The sequence below is a fragment of the Chaetodon auriga genome, chromosome 4 (genome assembly GCF_051107435.1).
Source record: "Chaetodon auriga isolate fChaAug3 chromosome 4, fChaAug3.hap1, whole genome shotgun sequence".
Classification (NCBI taxonomy): Eukaryota; Metazoa; Chordata; class Actinopteri; order Chaetodontiformes; family Chaetodontidae; genus Chaetodon; species Chaetodon auriga.
The window spans coordinates 15,892,711-15,914,883 of record NC_135077.1 but is presented as its reverse complement, the minus strand read 5'-3'; the positions used below and the strand labels follow the sequence as shown (position 1 = coordinate 15,914,883).

At 42.1% G+C, this 22,173-nt stretch overlaps 1 protein-coding gene across 1 annotated transcript; it reads right to left on the bottom strand.

The window, feature by feature from the left end:
- Positions 1-133: 133 nt before the first annotated feature.
- akap8l (A kinase (PRKA) anchor protein 8-like) lies at positions 134-9,184 on the bottom strand. The gene is made up of 13 exons (XM_076728370.1): positions 9,055-9,184; positions 8,139-8,177; positions 7,728-7,959; positions 5,668-6,253; positions 4,984-5,098; positions 4,834-4,883; positions 4,564-4,594; positions 4,338-4,443; positions 3,912-4,053; positions 3,239-3,344; positions 3,017-3,147; positions 2,715-2,810; positions 134-1,426 (listed from the first exon to the last, which is right to left on the bottom strand). Exons 1-13 carry the CDS (start codon positions 9,077-9,079, stop codon positions 989-991), a joined length of 2,097 nt encoding a protein of 698 aa, XP_076584485.1. The 5' UTR covers positions 9,080-9,184; the 3' UTR covers positions 134-988.
- Between the last annotated feature and the right edge of the window lie 12,989 nt (positions 9,185-22,173).

Here is a 22,173-nt window from a genome sequence, read left to right as displayed (position 1 = left end):
AAATATTCAGCTAAGAATATGTTTTAAGTATTGTCGACATTTTTCATTTGACCAAGTTTGTAATTCTCTTACAGTGACTTCAGAAAGCATAAGACATTTTAAAACCCTTCAAAACAAAACAGTGAGACAGGGATTTATTTAACAAATTTATTTCTTACTCAGAGTGAAACGACATTGTTTGTTACATGATTGCTATGAATTCTGAATACTGTATACTGATCCTACAGACAGTCCGCTCAATTATCTCAGTCACCCCAGCAGCACAACAAAAAGCCCACCCAGTTCTGGATTTTACCAAAAGGTTGGAAAATCATCTGTTCACCATTAACACTAGTAATGGACATAGCATTGTGTAACCCTGATAAGAAAAAAAAGTAAATGATACCTCTCAACTTTACAATACTCAAGACTTCTTAACAACTCTGAACAAATTAATCTAAATCAAGAATACTTTGAACAAAGGCACAAGTATTAAGGAATATTCCAATATTTTAAGAAATAGACCCAATTACTGCCTTGCAGACTTTTAAATGAGAAGATCAACGCTCTGAAGTATGAAGCTGACGCATGGAGATGCTTAATTTGGCATTAAGACTAGAGGCAGGGGGAAACCAGAGTTCAAAAATATGTCCATCAAACACCTCCAAAGACAGTTGGTGGGCATATGTAAGACAGGTAGGTAGTGTAACTATTTTGTGACAAGTTCCTCATCTAACTTCAGGCAAAAAAAGTGATTAAAAGTATTTCCCAAAATGTGGAATTATTCCTTTAACAAAAAAATATTTATATATTAAATAAAGTCAGAGGTAATGGATGATGGAAAATGGTGGGACCAGGCTATTTCATGATATGCCTAACAGTGAAACTGGTTTCAATGGGACTGTGTGCGTGTGTGCGTATGTGTGCGTGCGTGCGGTGGGGGGGGTGGGGGTCACTGACTGGTCCGGACAGATGTTAAGGATGAGAAGTTACACACAGGGTGCCAAAGTCATTCATCATTTTTGTCTTCCTCCTCGATCTCTGCTGCCTCTAGGCCTTCCTCTTCCTCCTCATCATCCAGCTCACCATGTAATCCCTCTTCGCCAATCTCATCGCGCACCACGTATCCCTCCTCCTCTTCCTCCTCACCAACTTCAAAACCTTCCTCCTCTTCCTGGATCTCTGGCTCCTCCTCTCCTTCTATTCCTAGTTCCTCCTCCATCTTTTCCTCCTCTGCTGCTGCTGCTGCAGCATCTGCAGCAGCTTCTGCTTCACCCTCAACTGCCTCTTGGCCCATCTCTCCTTCGGCCACTGGCTCATCCTTGACCGGTGCCTCGTCTGTCTGATTGTCTACTGTCTCACTGGTCAACTCCAGCTCAGACACGTCCATCGCCATAGAGTCTTCTGGGTCCTGGTCATCTTGGTTTCCAGAGAATGGGTTTTCACCCTGACAATGAAAACGTTTGTAAGTACATTTGTCTGTGAGTCTCCGCATTCATCACCAGTTATACTAACATTAGCAAGATTTATGTCTCTAGACATGCACGTCTCAGAGATGCTTCTGTATAGTTTCACTTGTTGCCCGATGATGACAACAAACATGGACAGGGCTTAATTTCTGTATGCATGGTATGTTGTGTGTATAAACTGTAATCCATTATGATGATGAGTATTTCTCCACATGGCATTTAAAAACCTAAAGTAGCAAAATGTCATTCACAGTGTATGTACTGCTAAACTGCTACGCAGCCAGCGAGCAGGTGTGTTAATGTCTTTGTACAGTGTAGCTGCCTCATACTCTTTTCTGCACGTCTGTATATTGCCTTCCGCTCTTTCGTTGACACTGCAGGGATGCCCAAATACATGTGGTACTGATATAAACTCAAAACGGATGAGTCCTCCTCCTCCTCCTCCTCCTCGCCCACGCTCTACCCAGGAAGCACCAAAAACCAAACCAAATGGAGTATTTCCAGTAAGTGAGAGCATTTCTGACACAGAAATGTGCTGCATGAGCGAAAGAGAAACTCTGGACAATGTCTCTGGACCAGATTCTGTGAACATTATCTGGAGTTCGTATGAGGAAACAGCTTTGGTGTCTCTGCTTCATATTCAGGGTGGGCAGCAATGACGTCGCCATTCAACGGCCTCGCAAGGTCACATGATTTGGGCAGCGGGTCTACTTACCACGTTGTCACATCACATGAGAGCAATAGTTGGAGGCGATAATGCACCTCTGCTGCATCTCTGTTATTCTCATTTGGAATCTTAGAGCTTCCTTTTTGAAACAGAGTTGTTTTACTTTTGTTTTTAACTCAAATTGTTGCCTAATAAGAGCCAGTTGTTTCTGTTTACATGGAAGAAATACACAAACGTGACAAAGTACGGTGAGGTGATAAAAGATTACCGTGATATAAGATTTTGCCCACGTTGTGCACGCCTGATTCAAATGATTCTGAAGCTTTTTAGGATTTTATTGCCTTACTTTCAGATTCTTTGAGTTACAGTATAGAATGACTTAGAATCAAAGACGTGAATTATGAAAAGGCAAGAGCATCAGGAAACTAAGGATGTATACTGGTTTCACCTGTACTGTGGTTAAACCCACAAACTGTGGCCATTAACTCTTGTGCATAGTTCTTTTTGCAAAGCGAACAGCTCTAGTAAGTTTAGTGCAACTATTCATACGATGCATACTGGTGACCAGCCCACACTTGGGTACGTGACACTGTACATACCTTAAGGTAGCTCTCCAGCTTCTTGCCAATGATTTTGTGGTTCAGGATGCTACGAGCAACTGACAGACTGGCCCTCTTGGACTGCTCCATCATACCCTTGGAGAGAGACAAAAGTCCCGAGTTATACACAGGACAGTGCAAAACATCCAAGAACAAACATCATTGCAGTAAGTCCTCCAGTATTGGCCATAGGTTTGAAACAGGAACATATCAAAGTAAAGTTCTTTTTTTTTCCTAAACAAACTAGTGAGTACATCTGGCTGTATATAGAATAATGATCAATTTGGGGGCAGCCGCCATACCTTCCGGTTGTAGTTATGGTCAGGAGACTTGATGTGTTTCTGTATCAGGTGGGGCTGCATGGGGATAAAAAGGTCACATGCTGCACAGTGGGCAGCTTCCACCTTCCTCATGAAGTGCTCCATGCCGAGATCTACGGCGAGAGCGAGCAACATTTGCAATGAGCAATCATTCAAATTCTCTCCTTCTTTTAACACACAACTGATGCTGCGGCTGCTGCTTACCCCTGGTGAGGTCCTGCTCTTTGTACATCTGGCAGATGGCAGCACTGTGATTTTCCAATTGAGTAACCCTCTGTTCTGTCTTCTTGAACTTGTTCTGCAAATATTCCTACAAAAGCAAAGCAATTAAGTTTTTATTAGCTTATGCTTCATGTAACAGATTTTTCATCAGTGACTCCAGTGACCCACTGCATGTATCAAATAATAACCATGACCCATAAATCCTACATGCATGAACTGTTAATAGCAGCAGTTTATGCCTGTGTATGCGGCTCCAGTCTCCTTGAATCTAATCTGGTATAATGGATAACTGATTGCTTCCTTTTAGTGGGGCTTAATGTAACTTCTCTTGCACAGAAAGGAATAACAAAATCTTAAAATATCATACAATTCAATACAGAAACCTGCGACTGAAAAGCACCTTTGTGAAAATGTTAACCTGTCTGTTAAGATTCACAGGAAAGACTGCACTGAAGTGAGATGTGGGTACAGCCCTACTCACTGAAATACAGATTTAACTACACTCTTATTTAAACACATTAGCAATGGTCACACACCTTGAAATTTAACCTTAAATGCTAAAACACAAAGTGTACAAAAGCAGGACTGACAATTTGGACTTTCAGAGCTGGAAAACATGAATCCTTTTATGCATCTATGACTGTGTCTGTCTCACCTGTAGGAAGTCTGTAGTGGGCTTGGACAGTTGGCTGGAGAGGAACTTAAAGTGGTCCTTGTGGAAGCGACTCTCAAGATGAGTCTCCATCTCCTCCTTGTAGAACGAACGGAACTTGCACACAGAGCATGCGAACATCACCCTGAAAAAACATGATTAGAAATAATCCAAATTACTGCTGTACACACCATAAACCCCCCCGAAAGAATTGTGATTTGTGATATTGGGCCATATAAATGAAAACTGACTTGAGTACACAATCAGAGCTCACTGATGGCAACAAAACAACGGTCGTAGTAATATGCAGTGAAAACAAAGGCAATAAATTAATCACACAAACAACGGGAAAGCCAAGAAGACACACAGAGGAGGGTGGAATAGTAAATCTGGACCCAGGTGTCAGGGGTTTATGGTATGTCCTCTCACCTTTCCAGGAAACCCCTCCTCTTCCTCATTTTTGGGTGCTTGTCCTGACCTTGGACTGGGGTCTGTTTGCCCTGTGGACTTTTCTTCTCCTCCTGTTTGGGTGAAACTAAATAAAAGCAAAGAACAGAAGTTAGGCAGGCTAAGACTTTCACAGAGGGTGATAACGACGCATACTGACAAAGGACAGCGCGTCATGAAAGGATCAGTGAGCTGTAGCTGTTCTTACCTTTATCTCCATCGGCAGTGGGTTTTGTCTCCTACGAAGAAAAGCATCCCATTAGTTAATTAATTAAGAAAAAGGCAAGGAGGAGGCCATTTTTTTCCATTTAGGGATTTTCTGTTTAAATAATCTAGATTAATTACATATGAAGGGTCAGTGTTGTTCAGTGATTGAGTCATGAGGGAAGTGTTGATGCAGCACAATAACCACACATCTAAGACTTCATCGGCCACAATTTGCGCCTGAGTTCCTGTCAAACGAGCTCAAGCTACTCACCGCAGCTGCAGTCTTTGATTCACTGTCATCACCGTTCTTCTCTGTTTGCTCTACAGAAACAGAGCATACCAACATCAGGCTGACATACATCTATGAATGTTTTCTGCCTCTTTCATTTAAAACACATCACAAATTTGTTGAAGACAGTACCTTGGGTCGCCTCTGACCCTGCGCTCTCTGTCTTGTTCATCTTCGACTCTGGCTCATCAGCTGCAGTAAGTGTCTGCTTTCTCTTCTTCTGAACATCACGTTGTGGTTTTGCCTGCTACGGTCAACAAAATCAATTTGCACTCACAAACGCATGTTCTGGCAAAAACATATGGAAATACAACCATAACTTATCATCAGCACATGAATGACCTCTCGACTTAATGCTCGCCAAAGTCAATTAGACTTCATTTGTCTTCCTTCTCTGGGCATTTCCTCATCCAATAGTGTTAGGCTTATCTTAAAGACTACCCAGGATTGGGGCAAAAGAAAACAAATGAATAAATAAAATCAAAATAAAATCCACCATTCAAACTATTTAACATGTCCAACAAGACAAAGAACTGGGCTGGGAGAGTTCTCACTTGCCTTTACTATACAAAAAGGGCAGCTCATGGGGCATTTCTGACCAGATTAAAAATCAGGACTGGGCAGAGTTAGAGGGGCAAGCAATGTGTCAAATATGTCAGGGATTATTTGTGACAAACTGCTTTACATGGCAGATAGCAGGCACTAGCACTTTAGGCTGACTTGCCAGTTGGGTGAGAATACAAAATGGAGGGAATCAGAAAGGGCTTAACTTTTGCCCAGTGTCTGAGGAGGTCTTATTTGGCTGGAGGTACTTACTTTGTTGAGGGGTCTCTTGCGGCCTCGCTGGCGGCCAGCCCGTGGGCCCCCTCCAAAATGCCTCCCAGGAAAGTCGTGAGGCCCTTGAATGGAACCCTGATGGAAGCCCCCACTCTCAGGGTACATGCGGTTGGACAGGAGGGATGGGAGCTTGCCTCTACCACCTCCTGGAGAGTGGCCGCGGTGGGACTGGCCACCACCTCCGCCTAATGGAGTGGGGTCAGACCTGCGGCTTCCAAACCCTCCTCCAGCTCCTCGACCCCCAGCACTTCCACCCCTTCTGGGGGAACGTCGGCCTGCTCCAGCCCATCCTCCACCTCCAGAGCCTCCTCCCTGGCCACTGCTGAAGGAATCCCTCATATTCTGTCGCATTTTAGCGACTCCATAGGAAGAGGAGGGGCTGTCAAAGCCTCCTCCTCCCCCTAGCCCAATTCCCCCTCCGAAGCCCGAGCCTCCTCGCTGACCCAACAGCATGTTGTCCCCACGGCCATCGCCATAACCATAGCTACTGCCGCCAGATCTGTAGAGATCTCGGGAGGAGGTGAGAGCGGAGGAGCGCGAGTCGAATGACTCGTACTGGTCATACCTGCGGGAGGGAGGGAGGGAGAGGTTTGATAGAGAAGAGCAGAGAGCAGGGGAGGCAGGGGGGGCAGTCAGGATTGGATTTCTCCACCTGCTTTTCCTTCTCCTCCATGGTCTTGCTTTCTCCATTTGTTTTCTTGTCACTCCCAGCTTTATTTCAGAAACCACATGAGATCAGAAACTGATGATCCAAAACAAGATAACACTTCACTTGTGGTCTTTTATAACACTGTAATGATTGTTCTCTTATCATTAAGCTTACTGAAACTCATCCAACCATTCTTTGTTGGAGGTCAAACACTGTCCTGCAGATTATGGGACATGCAGTTTCTTAGACTGTGAAACTTTGAACAGACATGATAATGGTCCATCAGAACCAGTGATGTCTTGTGACAGGTGCACCAAGTGAAATACCCTGGGAAGTGACTGCATTATGGAAAATATTCAAGAAGGGGATTGAAACAAGACTGGGCCTTTTTTCTATGAGGGTTTTTGTAGACACAGCAGGCAGCCTTCAATTAACAGCCAGGCTTGAAAAGTAATATCAAGCTAACACCTGTAAACTCATCTCTCTTACGTAACCTAAAGCCAGAACACAGAGTTAGGTCACATGGAGGATGAGAGAAACAAAGTGTGTGAACAAATAAAGACAAAGGCAAGACAAAGGCAATGTTCAAGGGGTGTTGGGTAAGGATGGACTGACTTTATGTGCAAGGATGTCAATCTGTTACAAATGGAAAATTGGTCTGTAACTGCACCTCCAACAAGTCGCCATGCATTTTCGTGACATCTACGGTTTTGCTGCATCACAACAACATTTTCTTCCCAGCAATCAGACAAACCACAACATAGCAAATGGGGAGCAATCAAAGCTTCCTCAGATGCTGAGGCGTTCAAATGCAGCCTGTGAGCAACTCACAACCTTTTCGTCCCAAACAGGAATTAAGGCGTACACATTTTCACCAGGGCTGAATGTAGAGTGTAAGAAAATGTCACAGCAGGCTAAGACAGTCCAATTTATTCTAACAACCTGACCACTCTAAAACAATAACCACTAAGTTTCCATTCACACTGGTATTGTCTTTGTTTTCATGGTTGGAAATATTTTACAGAACTCTGTCCTACTATTTCACCCAAACTAGAGCAAGACCTGTTCAACTATTTTTTACCAATAGCATTAGAAAGCCTAAGCATCTTTTTATATCACAGCAAAATGTGAATCAAGACATTCAGTGAGATACTTTTTCAGATTAATCCAATACAAGTAACATTTAAGTAGTCGGGTATTGTCCAGGCATGAGGCAACATTCAGAGACAATGATCTCAACTCACCACATGCCACATTAAGATGCTACTTACATTTTTTAACATGAAAGACACCAGTGGTAAATGTAATGCTCGCACTGGCATGGATGTGTGGTAGTGTTACCTGACTGATGAGGACAGTATGGAACAGAAGAAAGAATCAAAGTTAATACCTGTCACCCCGAGACCCTTTCAAACCCCCCTCCAACTGAGTGAGCATGTCCAGGCGTTGGTTAATCTTGGCAATGACTGCATCTGCATGTGTGCCTGTGGATGAGAGCAGGGACGCTCCCGAGAGACCTCTCTTCATGTGGCCTCCTCCTCCTCCTCCTCCTCCTCCATATCCCCCGAGCCCAGACATCGAGTCCTTATAACCTCCCCCATACAGGTCAAAGCCACCAGAACCTAATATGGTGAGGAATTAAAAGATGTTAATATGATGACCATTCCCTCCCTTGCTATACTAACAGACAAATAGTGAAACCACAACTCATTTTATCAAAATCTGGCTGCAGCCCTGCAGCACAGCATAAAAACCTGGGGGTTTTTGTGTCATTGTGCAATGCCAGAGTGTATTTCCTCACCTCTGTTGCCTGACCCTCCACCTCCCCAACTGGAGTAACCTTCAAAAGGAAAGAATACATTGGTACAAGCAAACTGAAAGGTAATAGATGCTAATATTCAAACTATTCAATCAGCCAAGTCTAATAGTTATCAATAAGACCATATGGCTGTGTGGTTACACCACCAAGGAGCAAATAGTCAAAAAGAATAACGTTAGAAAGATACGTCTACGGGACTTCAACGATTCCCCAGCAGCAGACAATGGATCTGTTAGCTTTAAGTTTTACTGGCTTAACTTAAGAGTCAATGGGAATTTCACAACTGTGTTTGTGACGGTAACGTTAAACCAACTTATGTTTTGGAGGCATTTTTGCTAAGGCGGCCATTTTATTAACTAGCCTTTAAAAGTCGGTTATTCCCACACTGACTCCATTTTAACAGAATTGACCAGCTAACTTTAGCAAAGCACTCCACACGCCCTACAACAACTGAAACAATGGGCCTCACAGCCCGCTGTGTTAGCATATTAGCAAATAAACAGCTTGATGGCGAAGTGGCTAACATTGCTAGCTATGTTTCGTTAAAATTAGCTAACGGGCCTGTTACCGCTACGTAGTTAGTGGAGTTATCGTTTTCTCTGATACAAATTTATGAATGCGATTATTGCCACAACCGATAGGACAACATTACGAAGCATTACGAAGCAGCTAACACTTCTTTGTTTCAGGCTACAGCCGCGTACTGGTTGGTGATTGTTGCTAGGAAGCTACACATCTGAACTAGCTAACAGCTAACATCCTGGCTAATGGCTAATACAGCATGTGGCTAACTGGAAACCTAATTAGTAAAGGTAACGTAAGCCTTGGTAAAGGTATCTGCACCACACTTTATGGTATATAACGCCAGTGCAGCGCCCAATAGCCGGCGTATATTTACCAGAACCGTAGCCTCTGTTGTCCATAGTATTTTTCGTGCGCTGTTCAGACAATCCGATCGAAACGAGCAGCGACAGCCTCAGCAGCAGTGGCTTTCTTTCAAAGCAGCGAGAAGGGTCGACTCTCTCAGGCACGACAAAAAGCACGTAATCGTCAAGGGCTTGTGACGTCACACGTATTAGGGACGTATTCCACTCCAGTCTAGAAATGTAAACGTAATATTGTAGATAGCATTTCTCGTGTGATTCTGTCTTATTATGATCAACGTGTACCTAAATCAATCTGAATCTGATCTTACTTGGAGGTAATTTTATTGTATCAGCAAATTTTCCATCAAGATGGTCTGAAATTGGTCCGTGTCACAAAAACAGAAGCAGTATTTCAATATATTCCCAATATATATTCCAAGCATTCCAAATGAACAGTATATTGCAAGTGTTTAAAATACATATTTCAAATATTCTTATTAAAAATTTTCGAAATTTATTTTTTTTCCTACTGGTTCCTGATGCAAAAGAGATGAGGGCTTGTGTTTAAATATCTAACATTCATGAATTCTGGACAAACTGAGGAACTATTTCTTTTTAAATTGAGGCACATTGTCCATATGACAAAGAAAAAGAAGTAAGTACATACTCATAGATAGGAAAATAAAATCAAAATAAGGCTCCTAACAAATTCTGCCTCTCTGAATGTTTGTAATAATCTATATTTTTTTAAATAGCTTTAACAACTGAAACAATTGGGAGTTAATAACCTCTATAATGTTTTGCATCACTTGATTTGCATTGTCTGTGATATGATATTTGTCTAAATATCACTTAAATGTCTCTTATTTGCCGTGAGTGACTTTTACTTGTGCTTTTGAGACTGTCATGCTTCTTTTGGTATGAAGACACCTGGTGTCAATGTAATTAACAGCAACAAATTAAGACAAAAAATTCCAAAAAATATTGATTTAAAAGAGACGAAACCCCAATAATTGCAGGCCTTCATTGGTAAATAACACTTAAGCACTTTCAGCTACAAGATTTTATGAGTTCACATCTCAACCTTTCTGCGGCCACTCATGTTGTTTCACAAGAAGTCACCACAAGAATCTGACTAATTTGATTCAACATCAGCATCATAATCAAGTGGGGCTCAGATGCAAGGAAGTAGATAAGAAAGTGTATGAGTAAATGAATGCAGGTTTGGCTGAACCACATACTTTGTGCTACAGGTGCTTTTTACAGTGCTCAAATCATGTCCTGTCAACCTCAATCTAATGACCAAGACAGGCATTTTATCTGCACTCTGCAAAGCACCCAACACAGATATCTAACATTCTGATATTACACAGTGTCTTCCTGCTGCTCTGCTGGTTCAGTCTGTGCTGCAGGAGCCATGGCCATGAGTGCAATGTTGTCATACAGTGAGTCCACCTGACGGGCAGAAAACGCAGAAGACAGAGGGTATACACACATGGACGCAAACACACAAACGGTAATTTATAGGTCTCAGGTTTTGCACTCACCTGTCCAGTTTGTACTTTGTCACTTGGCTCAGCAGCAGAGGTCCGAGTTTTCTTCTTCCTGGATCTTATTAGTCATATTATGCAAGTTACTAATGTTAAAAACAGACATATTTAGTCAACAAGAAGACTTTGATTACAGGAAATGAAGGTACATAAATACAAATGGCAGACTTTCAAGTCCTTTACCTCATCATCAGGTAGAGGAGAAATACAGCAGGCAGGACCGGTATCAGTGTCAGTTTTACAGCATTCAGTACTGCTACTGGTTTCCTTGGAAATTCTGGAAAGAGGATGATGTGAGATGTCAGTTACCAGTTCAACATATTTCAAAATAACAAAAGCATGACACAGAACTACAGGTTAAATCATAATCTCTACAATCCTCAGGATTAAGTCCTCAGTTTTCATCAAGCAAATGTAAATTAAGTAGCCTTGGCAGGCGAGTAGAGTCACAGTAACTTATTGTTCTGACATCATGTTTGTACTTTTGTGTTGATATGCATTGAATCAAAGACCGACTGATTGGGTGACCGATGTACGCCATGTCACAGAATTCTTCAAAAGTTGAGACAGTTTCAACTGTAAAAGTGCTTCAAACCCAGACAACTGTTCTATTAAAAGTGAAAGCCATGCTCACCTCTGACAGTGAGAGTCTTTTCTCCAGAGCTGATGTTTTGGGGAGCTTTGACAGCACAGGAGTAGTTTCCTGCATGCTGACTGCTGACTGGGTCTAGAACCAGGTGTTTGTTCTGGTTCTGTGGCAGGGTCAGAGGTCGACTGTTCAGGTACCACATGTAGTTTGTGTTGTCAGTCAGAGGACAGCTGGTGCTGCAGGTCAGTGTGACTCTCTGACCCTCTGTCACCACTGCAGACGGAGTGAACGCCACTTTCAGGCCTGAAGGTTTGATAGATCAATTAACAAAAGAGACATTTTGTCAGCTTTTGTGTGCGTTTGGATAAATTGGCCTTCGATCATCAAAATATCTGATGTCAACTAGTATTTCAGATAATATACAGTATGCATTAGATATTTAATAAAACAATAGAAAGAGCATAATGCAGAGCTCTTACACGGGACAAAAGATTGAGGCAAACTCAAATTAAATGTGTTAAAAATACATAAACTAGGCTGCGTAGACAGTTATGATAAACTAAGACATTTGAAAGGCTGCATCATTCTATGGCTGCTGCCACATGGCACAGCAGTCAGTTAAGATAAAGATTTACCTGTGACAACTAAAGTCACTCCAGGTAAATCAGACTGTGGCTGTACTTCGCCATATCTCTGCAGTCTGAACATGTACTCTGCAGAGTCATTCCTCTGCAGGTTACTGATTCTCAATATGTGCTGCTTCTCCATGTTGTCGTGATACTCCACACGACCGCCTTCCTCAATCAAAACTTCCTCATCACGTCTCTTTACTTTATTCCATATTTTTTCGGGATTCTCGTAGTTGACCTGCGAGTATTCACTTGAAATATTCACTGAAGAGCCTTCCAGGGCACATATTCTCCTGGTGGCGTAATTCACACTCCAACAGTGATCAGAATCAAGACCTGAAATATAGATGAAAGGGTTTTAGTAAAAGCTGAATTTACTTTGCAAAGATACCTCTCTGTGTAGGGCTTTCACAGGTCTTTTTCCAAAACAAATCCTATTTAAATTCTTCATCTTCTTTTGTGCGGTGCAGCACAGCCTGCGAGCAATACACAGTGTTTAGTGTTTGAGGCTGAAATAACCAACGATGCTAAGAGATAATCTCTACTTGAATTACGTCACAAACACTGAGATGCATCGAGTGAGCGAGACGGGAAGTCAGATCACCACAGACAGTACTGACTTAAAGATATTTCAAATTACAAACTATTCACACTTCAGATATGACAGCCAAGGCATGTTTTCTGCTGCCCACCTCTCATAGTGTTCATTGCCCTTTAGGCATGCCCTGCTCCATAATTTGAAAAAAACAAAACAAAACAAAAAACAAAACAGAAGTTGGTTTAGACTCACAGTTTTCATCAGAGTGCAGATCTTCGTGTCCTTTTACAGCACAGGAGAAGATTTGAGAAGAAGAGCGGAAAAGTGTGATATCTTGACTCTCGCAGTGACTGTATAACTGCGTGTTCCAGTACCATCTATAAGCTGTTTGAGGGTCAGCCATAGGGCAGCTGGTGGCACAGGTCAGTGTGTCATAGTCCCTCATTTGAGTCCTTCTAATGTGTACTTCTGTTGGGAGATGATAGATAAATGTTTCATCCATCACTGTGATACAGAGGGATGAGAGATGTGTTTGTGCGTTTGTAATGTTTGTGGAGGCTTAACCTCTGGGGTATGTGATGGAGCAGGGCTTGTCCTCTGATGTCCGCTTATAAGAACACATTCTCCCTTTAGCATAGGTCACATTAAAGCAGGCTGATGTCACAGAATCTGGATATGAAAAAATAGCATTCACATTCAGACCATAGTCACAGTTTTTCACACACTTTGAAGTTTATCCAAGCTAAACGTGTTCACTCACCCACTGAGACTTCAGGGGCTCTGAGATCCTCGTAGCCTTTGATAGCACAGGAGTATCTGACTGCTTCCTCACTGCTGACCAGATGTTGGTACCAGGGAGACCAGTCCTGATAGAGGAACTCTCTGTTCTTGTACCAGATGTAGGCCGCAGGGCTTTCAGTCAGAGGACAGCTGGTGCTACACATGAGTGTGACTGTGTGTCCCTCTGTGGAGGGAATCACCTTCACCTGCAGGTCTGAGAGGATCATGGTGTGTAAGGTAAGACTAATATACTGATGTCAGTCTTAAAGTGATGCATTACGGTCAGCCGCTGTACCTGCAACATGGAGCTCAGTTCCGTTGGACCAGCAGAGTTCTGGTTGGTCAACTTTTCTGCAGCAGTAAGACGTTGCATCACTCTCATTCACACCTTTGATTGTTAGAGTGCGGTCACTCCCTTCTGACATGTTGTACGTTACACGATTTCCATCTGCAGAGAGCTCCTTCTGAACAAGTTCAGATCCTTCCCGGTGTTCAGTGTACCATTTCATGTCGGCAGTGGGCTTTTCAGCCGAGCAGGGCAGCTCCACTGATGAACCTTTCAAGGCACAGATGCTGTTTGCCTGTCCCTGAACCGCTTTAACAAGGTTTATGAAGAACATTTATATATCATTATAAATGCTCTATATATCAGTCAAGTCAACAAACCCTCTGTGCAAAATATAATTAAACCCCTGCCCCCCCCCCCTTTTTTTTTTTACAGATTACAGTTGATAATCATATATATAATTAGACATATAGTAATGGTTTAGCATGTATAAGATGAGATAAGCAATAAAGCATACCTGAGATATACAGGATGAAACTCATAAAGACACATCCAGCTTCTGCCAACAGCATGGCTGCAGCACTCCTTTAATTTCTAATCAGGACATTGATTAAATAACAGTGTATCTATCTGTCTTTTTACAACGGCTGCATTAAGACAATACCTAAGAATTACAAAATGTAACTCACCAGTCAAAACTGACGGCAGTTTTTCTGACAAAGCAAACGCAGAGGAGGACAGCGTGAATGTGGTGGACGAACCGATTACAGCTCTGACAACAGTCTCTTCCTTCCTCTTTCAGTGATTAATTGCTGCTGAAAAGTCTCTGAAAACGTGTTTAATGTCGTGTTTTTATCGTCTTAATTCCATCTCAAGACGGTAATTACTTTTATCTGTTCATACTTTGCCAATAATCAGATTTTTTGCTTTTTGAGATTTTTACATATACATATATGTATATTGCGCAAGTGTGAAAGTGTGTGTCAGTAGTGTCAGAGTTATGGGCATGAGACACAGCGATGTGAAGCTGTGAGAAAGATGTGGCGGATGTAATCTGATCGTAGATATAACACCACATGTATGTTCACGTGGAGCCTCGGCTTCGAGTCATGTTGGTTGATATTTAAGTGATGTATTTCACAGAGAAATCAACCAGGCAGCACAGAAACATTTGGGGGAAATATCAAAAGTGGAATGCAGCTGTTCTTTATAGTCAGAATCACAACATCTGCTGTAAATGCTGCTTAAAACACATCAAAGCTGTTCTTGTGCCTCATGGTGGCCTACCCGTGCAGAGGGAGGCAATAAGACTTAAATACAGCCATTTGAAATTGATGCAACTGTGAAACTGTTTCTCTTTTCCATTATTGCTACTACAGCAACTTCTACTAATCTACTAATTATTATCTTTGTCATTGTCATAGGTAATTTACTTTAAATTCGAAGTGGAAACAGGCAACTTTTCAACCCCCCAGTGTTTGCAAGTGATGTAACTATTGGTGCCGCTGTCACAAAGACAACCGCATCGCTTTCTGTTTTCCTCAGAGCCTTCAGCTGCTGAATTTCAGTGAAGAAACACCAATTTGCAAATCACCCCTACTGGCTTCAGGGTGGAGGGGGAAAAAACATAAGGAGGAAAAGCGCGAGTTCATTAATTCATTTAGTCTATAATGGAGATATGAAAGCAGATAGAAACGCTGCCAGGTGGAGTGCAGAAGTAAATGCAAACTTACGCGCATTTCACAACCAGTACCACAATGCAGATATTAGGAATTGGTTCATCGAGATAAACAGTAGGAGGCGCTAATGCTCCAGTCAGGCGCTATTAAACAGTAAAAGGGTGCCAGTCAAACCTGAAACATGGAAAAAAAATGTTTGTTTCACCTATGAATTTGAGGAAGGTTGCAGCCTCCTCATCGCTCCACACAAATCTCGATGGAGGACATTTAAGCCATGAATTACGTCATGATTAGTACCACCGCAGCTACACAGAACAGAATAAAACTGCGGCAAAAGAGACATCTATGTATTTATTTTCCACAGAGCTGAGACAACAGCAACAGCAAAACAAACCTGAGAGTGAAATATTAACGCTGCATTATTTTTACTGACCACTGCAGAAGAAGAATTATTGTTATCTTAAAATGATTGCCTTTCTATGGCTAACATTTTAGCAAGCCATTGTCTATGTAAAACACATCTAGCTATCTAGTATTCATTTGGAGATGTGCAGCCAAATGAGACCCAAATGAACAAGACTGACTGTGTGCAGTGCCATGCTTGGATACCTAAAACCAAAGCAGACATTACACAGTGTCTTCCTGCTGCTTTGGTTTCTTCTGTGCTGCATTCACAGGCTGCTGATTCATGACCGCGAATGAGGCGGTCTCATATTATGAGTTGATCTGCAGAGCACAGAAAACAGAAAAGATGACAGAGGAAAACACCCACACAGAAGGCAGTTTCTAGCGTTCAGACTCTGTGCTCACCTTTCACCTCTTCCTTCAGGCTCAGCGGTGGAGGTTTTCTTCTTCCTGGATTTGTTTTGGTCAGACAGTGCAAATTACTATTACCCGTCAAGTCAGTCAGAAGATGTAGACAACAGGAAGTAAAAGTAAAAGCATGTAGATCAAAGACTGTCAGGCCTTTTACCTCATACACAGGTGGAAGAGAAGAAGTGGAATAGGGATCAGTAATATGACCACCAGTCTTACTGCATTAATTATTACAATTGATTTCCCTCGAGCTGGAGAGAGATTGATGTAAGATTTGTGTTACTGGTTGGAGAAAAAGAGGGATGTACATGCTTTATTTCTGTTTAAAATGTCTGAGTTTCAACTGTGAAATTGCCTCTAATGCCAACAAACTTCTCTTTTCAAATGAACAGCAATGCCCACCGTGAACAGTCAGAGTCCTTTCATGTGACCTGATGTGGGTTTTGACAGCACAGGAGTAGTTTCCTGCATGTTGACTGCTGACAGGGTCCAGAAACAGGTGTTTGTTCTGGTTCTCTGGCAGGGTCAGAGGTCCACTGTTCAGGTACCACATGTAGTTGTCAGTCAGAGGACAGCTGGTGCTGCAGGTCAGTGTGACTCTCTGACCCTCCGTCACCACTGCAGATGGAGTAAATGTCACTTTCAGACCTGAAAGATGGTCAGACTGAGTGCTCTTATAGTTCCCACAACTCCAACAGAGCAAGATGAAATCCATCCAAAAGCATCCAAAACACTGAACGCTGAAAACACTCTTACATAACTGCTTTAATGAAGCCATAGGACCTTTTGGGAAAGCAAATTGGCATGATGGGCACACGGCTGTCATGATACCAATGTGATGATAATGATCTAATTATTGTTATCTAATCATCATCATCTGTATAAAAACAGAGGTGTATAAAATGTGCTGGACTATTTCTTGGCTTGGAGTAGTAAACCAGGAGGCTCCATGAAGCCACCGTGCCTGGCCAAAAAATACTTTGGGGCATAATCCACCGAGAAACTGTGTCATTGTTTTTATACTTCACAGAGGAAATAAATGAGATATATCATGTAAATTAGAGAACTGAAGAGGTGCTGGTAGTCAGATTTTGGCTAACCTGCCTCTGGCATTGAACAACATGGTGAGCAACAAATTCTCTGTTAAAAATATACAAGCATTTTCCAGAGAATTACCTGTGATAACCAAAGTCACTCCAGGTAAATGGGACAGGTTTGGCCCTCTGAATATGTACTCCGCCGAGTCATTCTTCTTCAGGTCTTTAATCCTCAGGATGTGGTGGTTCTTCATGCTGTCATGATACTCCATACGACCGGCAGCCTCGATCAGCTCTTCACTGTCTCCCTTCCTGCTTCTCTTTATTTTATACCATTCTTTCGACCCTGGCTGCTGGTGGTCAGGATGAGAATATTCACTCGAAATGTTCACTGAAGAGCCTTTCAGAGCACAGATTCTCCGGCTGGCGTAATTCACACTCCAGCAGTTCTTAACATCAACACCTGAAATATACACGAAACACAAAAGTAGCTGATTATTGTTGAAGATTCAATATGATTATTGATTGATTTTGTATTCTGAATAGATGGATATACATTTGACTGCCACAATATATTGTTTTTAAAAAAAATGCCTAAATATTTGAACATTTCCACAGTTATTAGGGATGCGAGCAAATACAAATGCATGTTTTTGGAAATGAACACATAAAGCACCGGGGACAGACATGAAACACTTCTGAATTTTTGCAGGGATATGAACCAACAAACTGACAGAAATGTCAAAACTGCATGAGCTGGTTGATACTCACAAACTTCAGCAGAGAGCAGATCCTCGTGGTCTTTCACAGCACAGGCGACTCTTTTAGCAGAGGAGAGGGAGACTGAAAACTGGTCATTCTCAGTGTATCTGAAAAACTGTCCGTTGTGGTACCACGTGTAGGGGGTGCTGGGGCTAATCAGAGGACAGCTGGTGGTGCATTTCAGGGAGACATAGCTCTCTTCACGTAGCTTTTGAACATGCACTTCTGTTCAGAAATGATACGGAAAAAAGGAGACTGTGTTTAGCAGTAATTATACCAGCAGTGAGGATTTTGTTCCTTTATTTTTTCCTTTTTTAAAGAAAGCAAAGATGATAATATGAACACTTTCTTACTTAATGATGAAGGTGTGATCTGGCTTGCTGATGTCTTGTAGAAAAGGCTCTTATCTGTAACTCACCTGATTAACTATGTGTGATTCTTGTTGGGAATATTTATTTTCACATCCACATTGTGTGAAATAGTGATGTTTGATTGTCAATTTCAGAAAGTGTCGCAGGTTCAGGAGGTGTTTTTGTGTTTGTAAATGTCTGCGGAGTGTGGAGGACACTTAACCTCTGGGATATGTGATGGAGCAGGGCTTGTCCTCTGATGTCTGCTCATAAGAACACATTCTCCCTTTAGCATAGGTCACAGTAAAGCAGGCTGATGTGACAGAATCTGCATATGAAAAAATAGCATTCACATTCAGACCATAGTCACAGTTTTTCACACACGTTGAAGTTTATCCAAGCTAAACATGTTCACTCACCCACTGAGACTTCAGGGGCTCTGAGATCCTTGTAGCCTTTGATAGCACAGGAGTATCTGACTGCTTCCTCACTGCTGACCAGATGTTGGTACCAGGGAGACCAGTCCTGATAGAGGAACTCTCTGTTCTTGTACCAGATGTAGGCTGCAGGGTTTTCAGTCAGAGGACAGCTGGTGCTACACATGAGTGTGACTGTGTGTCCCTCTGTGGAGGGAATCACCTTCACCTGCAGGTCTGAGAGGATCATGATGTGTAAAATAACACTGATGTAATGATGTCAGTCTTAAAGTAATGCATTACTGTCAGTCGCTGTACCTGCAACATGGAGCTCAATTCTGTTGTACCAGCAGAGTTCTGGTTGGTTGACTTCTCTGCAGCAGTAAACCTTTTCATCACCCTCTGTCACAACTTTGATCGTTAGACTGAAATTACTCGCTTCAGACATGTTGTACTTTCCTCCTGCAGAGAGCTCCTTCTGAAGAACTGCGTAGCCACCCCAATGCACAGTGTACCACTTCATGCTGGAGGTTAGCTCTTTAGCTGAGCAGGGCAGCTCCACTGATGAACCTTTCAAAGCACAGATGCTGTTTGCTTGTCTCCAAAGACCTTCATCAGCAAACATTTGGACAAATATATGGCTTTCTGCATTAATCAACAGATTCATTAAGAAAAAATGATCATACATAACAGATTTTCATACACTCTGTTTACAATTCACCAGTAATAAGAATATGTAATGGATATAAAGTGAACAGCCATTAATACCTGAGGTGTACAGGATGAAACCCATGAACATACATCCAACTTCTGCCAACAACATGGCTATTTGTAGCCACTCAGCTTCTAATCAGATCACCGATTGTATAAAGGTCTAATTCCAAATTCTAACCTTGTGTCAGAATCAACAGCAGTCCACAATAAAGGCTGAAGAGGACAGAATGGACTGTTGATCAGTGAAGGTGAGCGCACAGCATGCAGCTCTGAACTTCACTTCCTTCCTCTTGATGTCATCATTATTTTTAGTCACAACAAACATCTTTTAAGAGTACGGTGTCTGTACATTTCTTGTATTGTGCTGGATCTTATTGCAACATGCTGCAGTTTTAAACAGCAATATGTGTTAACCAAAAAGGTGTTAAAGGGGTCAAAGTGTCCACCTGTGTAGGTGTCAATGACCAAAGTGTTATTTGCGGTCCGTGTGCTGTTCAAAGGTGCCAAACCTGTGAAGAGGAAGCTGCAGACTTTACCTCCACCGACCTTTCGTTAGTCCTACATGTGCTCACATATCACAACATCTGAATACCGATGTTAGGATACATTTCCAAAAGTATTCAAATATGATAATGAAGCAACTCAACAACTACAACCCTGATTCCAAAAACAGTTGGGACGCTGTGTAAAACATAAATGAAGTCGATCATTTACTAATCCTCTTCGACATGCACACATTTTGAAAACAGAACAAAGACAAGTGAGCTTGTTTTTAATATTGTTGTGATTAAAACTGTAGTTCTGTAGTTACCGCACTTGCCTTTGTAGGACAGGATACAGTATATCAGCAGTGAGGTCCGTGCAGAAAGGCCACTTAAAACTCATAGTTTGAGTTAACATAATGAACCAGATTAATAAAAATGTCTGCCAGCTTTGCACTTCCCAAAGGTCAACTGTGAACTAGCTTGAATAATACCAGTATATTTTAATAACAATTATTACAGCTGTTTATTTGAATTCAGAAGAGAGTTTCTTTTACATCCTTATGACAGCGTTAGCATGACAGCCACACAATAAACAGTGAAATATTTAAGGTACATTATTTTTGGGACACTCTGAGAAAGAAGCACTGCACAACAAGCTGACAAAGTCAAAGCCCCGACTTACGACCACACCCATCAGACATGGATTAATATCAGTAATGTTATGTTCATGTTTCTATTCGCTTGACAAATGTAAATCCATTATTCCTCAAAATGTTTTCTGCCAAATCGAAATGTGTTACATCAAAACTGCAACTGAATATACACGCTGTATCCTGCAAAAAGCTTTAAGAGATGCCTTTGCAGTTCTCAGATCATATCTTGCATATCTTACTTGTACTGAAATGATAAAGACATGCAGTTTTTTCACACTGTGTGAAGCCTTCTGTGTAGATACATGGCCATACGTTACACAGTGTCGCCCTGCTGCCTGCTGGTTCTCCCTGTGCTGCAGCATTCATGACCACGGCTCAGATGTTCTCAGTGAGTCCACCTGCAGGGCAGTTCAAGATGAGATGACTGAGCATGCGCACACACAAACAAACTACTGGTCAGACAGTTTAAATTACAACTGTTAACAGCAAAGTCAAAATGGAGATTACAGAAAATATAAGTAAAAGCATGGAAATTGAAGTCTGTCAGGTCTTTTACCTCATCCACAGGTGGAAGAGAAGCAGAGGAATCGGGATCAGTAATACAAGGATCAGTCTTACTCCATTGATTATTGCTATTGATTTTCCTTGAGCTGGAGAGAAAATTGAGATCAGATTTGTGTCACCAACTTTAAAAGACAAACAAAAGCAGAGGAAAAGGTGAAATGTGTCCTACTTCCTATTAAAATCCCTGAGTTGCAATTGCAAAAATGCTTCTAACGCCCCCAAAAAAACTTTCAGTTAAAACGAAATGGCATGTCCACCTTGCACAGCGAGAGTCACTTCAGGAGAGCTGATGCCTTTCTGACTTTCGACAGCACAGGAGTAGTTTCCTGCATGCTGACTGCTGACTGGATCCAGAACCAGGAGCTTGTTTTGTCTCTCTGGCAGGGTCAGAAGTCGACTGTTCAAGAACCAGATGTAGTTGTCAGTCAGAGGACAGCTGGTGCTGCAGGTCAGTGTGACTCTCTGACCCTCGTCCACTGCTGCAGAGGGAGTCATGGTAACTCTCAGGCCTGGAGGATGGTTAGATTGGTCAGTAAAAGTAAAAGAGACATGTAGTGATTGAAACTTGACTCTTTCTATTGGGTAAACTGACTTGTAGTCATGCGCACACTATAGTTAATAAAACCATAAAAAAGCCTGTTATAGCTGTTTGTGGCAGTGCTAGGCAGCTGCTTAGAGGAGCCCATGACTGCTGACTGTTGGGACAAGGATTGAGGAATCAGACCATTTAGAAAGCTTTGAAAGCTGGAGTGCAGGATTTTCATATGTAAATGAACACCCAGTATATTCAAGGCCCTGCCAAATGAGTTCACACAATGCTGACTAAGCCTTTGGCCACCACATATGTCTGTATTTCACAGTATATCAGAGTTTCAAAGTCGGCAGTGACTTTCTTCCTCTGCTGGTGCACCAGTGATGCACTTAACATCAACCAGCAATGACTGGTTTCCCAGAGGTGAAGGGGGAAGCAACTTATGGTGTACAGTATGGTGTTTGTGTAATTACTCTCACTGCCAGAAGGTGGCGACAGAAGAATCACACTGCAGATCTGAACCATCCTTACATCCTGTTCTACAGACAGAGTGCAGTTTGCTGACTGCGTGATAGGGGAGGGGCAAATTCAGAAAGATATTCAGGTATTTAACCTAAAGAATTACCTGTGACCACCAAAGTCACTCCGGGAGAATCAAAAGACAGTTTCCCTGCTGTGGACTTTGTCACGAATCTGAATGCGTATTCTGCAGAGTCATTCTTCTTCAGCTCTTTAATTCTCAAGATGTGGCTGCCATTGATGTTGTCATGA